Below are 3,179 nucleotides of genomic sequence, written 5' to 3' on the forward strand. Positions count from 1 at the left end.
CAGAATCTATGAGATTCTGATTTTGAAATTTATTAAAATGAAACTGGCTCAAGTACAAAAAAAAAACTTAAAATTATAGAATACTAATAAATGTTTGGAACAAAATACAATTAATTGAATTTCCAAAAGGAAAAGTATTTAAGGAATAATGATTGAGAATATTTATCTACCTTTGGCATGCTAATTAATTTGACATGCAATTTATTTGACTAGCAGTGACGGCATATAAAGTAATACGACGATCAACCGTTTAAAAATACTGTGTTTTCATTTTTCAATAGGATAAACAAAATTCTAAAATCGAGTGATATATTGAATTTCGCGAACAACGCTTATGTATACATAAATACCTTTATTTTATAATCATAACAAATAAATTATTTCTTTATAATTACATAGTGTATATATGTCGATTTGGTTTTATATTTGATACATTTCTAGAGAATGTAATTGGATCTGGTTGTCGAGGTACAAATAGAATTCATAACAAAGAATTAAGAATATTACTCTATTTTCTTGATCTAACGAGTATTAGTGTCTGTTTTTTATTGTTTATTTTATTTTTTTAAAGTAACCGTTTAAATGAGTGTAAAAATGCCGAATTCAAATCTTCGTTCGGCACAGTGCTGAACATAATGAATATTTGTTTCCTCATCGACGGCGAAAATGACGTTTCTTGAGACATTCCTGGTTCTTATTTATTCTTCAGTTACTGCTGCCCTTTCGCACAATCGTTTAAGGAATGCTGCAAAAATACAATTTTATTTCAGTTTCTAGAAAGTCAACAATAATTGTTGAAGTTGAAATAATATAAACTTTTTTTGGACAGTACAGTATAGCGACATAAAAATAGTGCAAGCGATAAATGTTTTAGAGAAATTGGTTGGGATTTTGATTCATCGCATTATTTCTTTTGATTCTTCAAAGATTAATTAACTGATGTTCAATAAAAACTTTGTTCCCGTTATAACTGTTACTTTTCAGTAATTTTTTCTTTTATTTTATTCTGTTTTTTATTTTCAGTTCACAGAATTTATCTACATTATTAGTTCTAAGAGAATCAAAAATTAATTTCTTATTGATGATTATTAAAATTAAAATAATTCTTTTCTAAATTTTGAATCACTGCCACTATTTTATGCAGCAAAGAGCCAAGGCACAACACTGATTTGCTATCGTGTCAATCTTTTTTAAAGAGTTGGAAAAAATTTTGCATTCACAGTGAAATTTTCTTCATTTGAAAACGTTTTGCGAGTGTGAAAAAAATAAAAGTTAGAAATGTTTTTATTTGAGAGAGTTTAACATAGTTTTAAACGAAATGTATAGAAAGTAATTTAAAATTTTGTTTTAAAATAAGAAAATTAAAAATTAAAAACGGCGCAAACTTGATGCTTCTAACATAAACAATTTACAAATCACTTTTGTAATATTGCAATTGAGAATCTGTAGTACGAATATTTTGATATAAATAATTTTCAAAAGTAATTGTTTTTCTTGAAATAATTTTGGATTTGAAATGCTACCAAATTTAAAATTTAAAAATCCTAAATAAATGTGCAATGAATGAAAAGGTTTTATTTCAATTAAGAACAAATCCTTAGGTAATCGAGGATCGCACTTCAAAAATATGTTCCATTTAAAAGAAAATATTATGAAAGTTATAGATTTTATCGTTATTATTGTAATGCGGAAAAAATTTCTCCCTTTTACGTTAGAAAAAATAACACTATCAAACGGGGTTACTAGGTGGTTTAAATTACTTAAGGGGTTTTAAACAGAATCTAGAACCAGTTTAAGTCTCAAATGCTTCCAGATTCTGGTCCGAATTTACCCCACATACCCAAAATTATCCCGTTTGACGGTATTTCTCTCTTTTCCAGTAAAAAATTCCTTTCTATCAGAATGAAAAATAAACAATTCTTTTGTGGCACAACATTTTCTTGAATAATTAATTCTTTCTTTTCTGTATAAATATATTTCTTGATAAAAATTTGTACTGTTATAATGAAGTAAACCTGAAATACAAACATTCTTTTCTATAAAAAAAAGATTAATTTTTGCTTTTGTACCACAGTAAAGAAATTTAAATCCAACAGTTACTATGCAATTAACAATTTTTTAAAAAAATACATACATTAAGTTTTGGAGGGCCTTACAGTTAGTACTTTTGTCTTCTCTATATTCTTATTCACAAAATTTGGATTTAAAGTATAGCAAAATTATATCTTTAACTTTATAATTCTTTACGCTTTGATAACTTATCAGGTAAGCTTTATATTACCTTAAATCAATATTGGGTACTTAGACAATACAAACAATTTGCCCATTAGTCAAACTAATTGCTGGAAAAAAATTAGAAAATCGTCTTGTTATCGATGAAAAAATTATTTGTTTCAGTTAAAACTACTTCGTAATAATGTAAGAATGACAATTTACAGCATAATTAATTAAAACAATAGCTACTGTTATAAACAGTTTTTAGGATAAAATGTTTTTATTTGAGGGCTTTCTGATAATATAGCAATTATAATTTTTATACAAAAATTCTACATTTTTTCCCTATTGCGTAGAAAAAACAATTATTTTTTGCACTAACAATGTTTTAAATTACTGTAGGAATGACCGCCAGTCTCAGAAATATTTTAAGAGTCAACCAAATTTATTTTTATAAATAATTCTTTTGGTAAAATATTCAAATATGAGATTTAAACGTTTTTATTATTTTTATTGCCGGAATGACTACTTTTTTCATCAAATTGGTTTACAAAATTTTAATTTTTATATTAAACCAAATATGATCAATGTCAGCTATTTAAACTTTTTCACCATTTTTGTGACTAAATGTCATTTTTATATGAATATGAAGCAATTTCAGCCCCTTATGAAAATTTTTTATGATAATCAAATGTTTCAATAAGCGAATTACGTGTATTATGTGAGTTCTTATGTATGCATTTATTTATAGTATGAAAATTACCGAAGCAGGTATTAAAGCGTACACAATTTTTAAGGAAGAACTATCACTGTTTCCATACTTTACGTGAGAATTTTGTGAATAAACAAAAAAAGAAGACAACATTTCAATTGAGACTCCGGATTCTATAACCACGCATAAAATTTGCCTGGCCGCTTCAGGCCGCTCGAGTTGGCCCCTGATGGCTTGAAAATCAGTTTTCGAA

General features: G+C 26.4%; 1 protein-coding gene across 2 annotated transcripts in view; it reads right to left on the minus strand.

The window, feature by feature from the left end:
- Positions 1-312: 312 nt before the first annotated feature.
- The window catches only part of LOC117171273 (myosin light chain alkali), a 9,893-nt gene continuing 7,026 nt past the window's right edge, over positions 313-3,179 (minus strand). For both annotated transcript variants that reach the window (XM_033358409.1, XM_033358410.1), the window contains one exon: positions 313-745. In XM_033358409.1, the coding sequence (XP_033214300.1) occupies positions 699-745 (47 nt within the window). In that variant the 3' untranslated portion in view covers positions 313-698. The remainder of the gene's footprint in view (positions 746-3,179) is intronic.

This window comes from Belonocnema kinseyi, chromosome 4 (assembly GCF_010883055.1).
Source record: "Belonocnema kinseyi isolate 2016_QV_RU_SX_M_011 chromosome 4, B_treatae_v1, whole genome shotgun sequence".
NCBI classification, from domain to species: Eukaryota; Metazoa; Arthropoda; class Insecta; order Hymenoptera; family Cynipidae; genus Belonocnema; species Belonocnema kinseyi.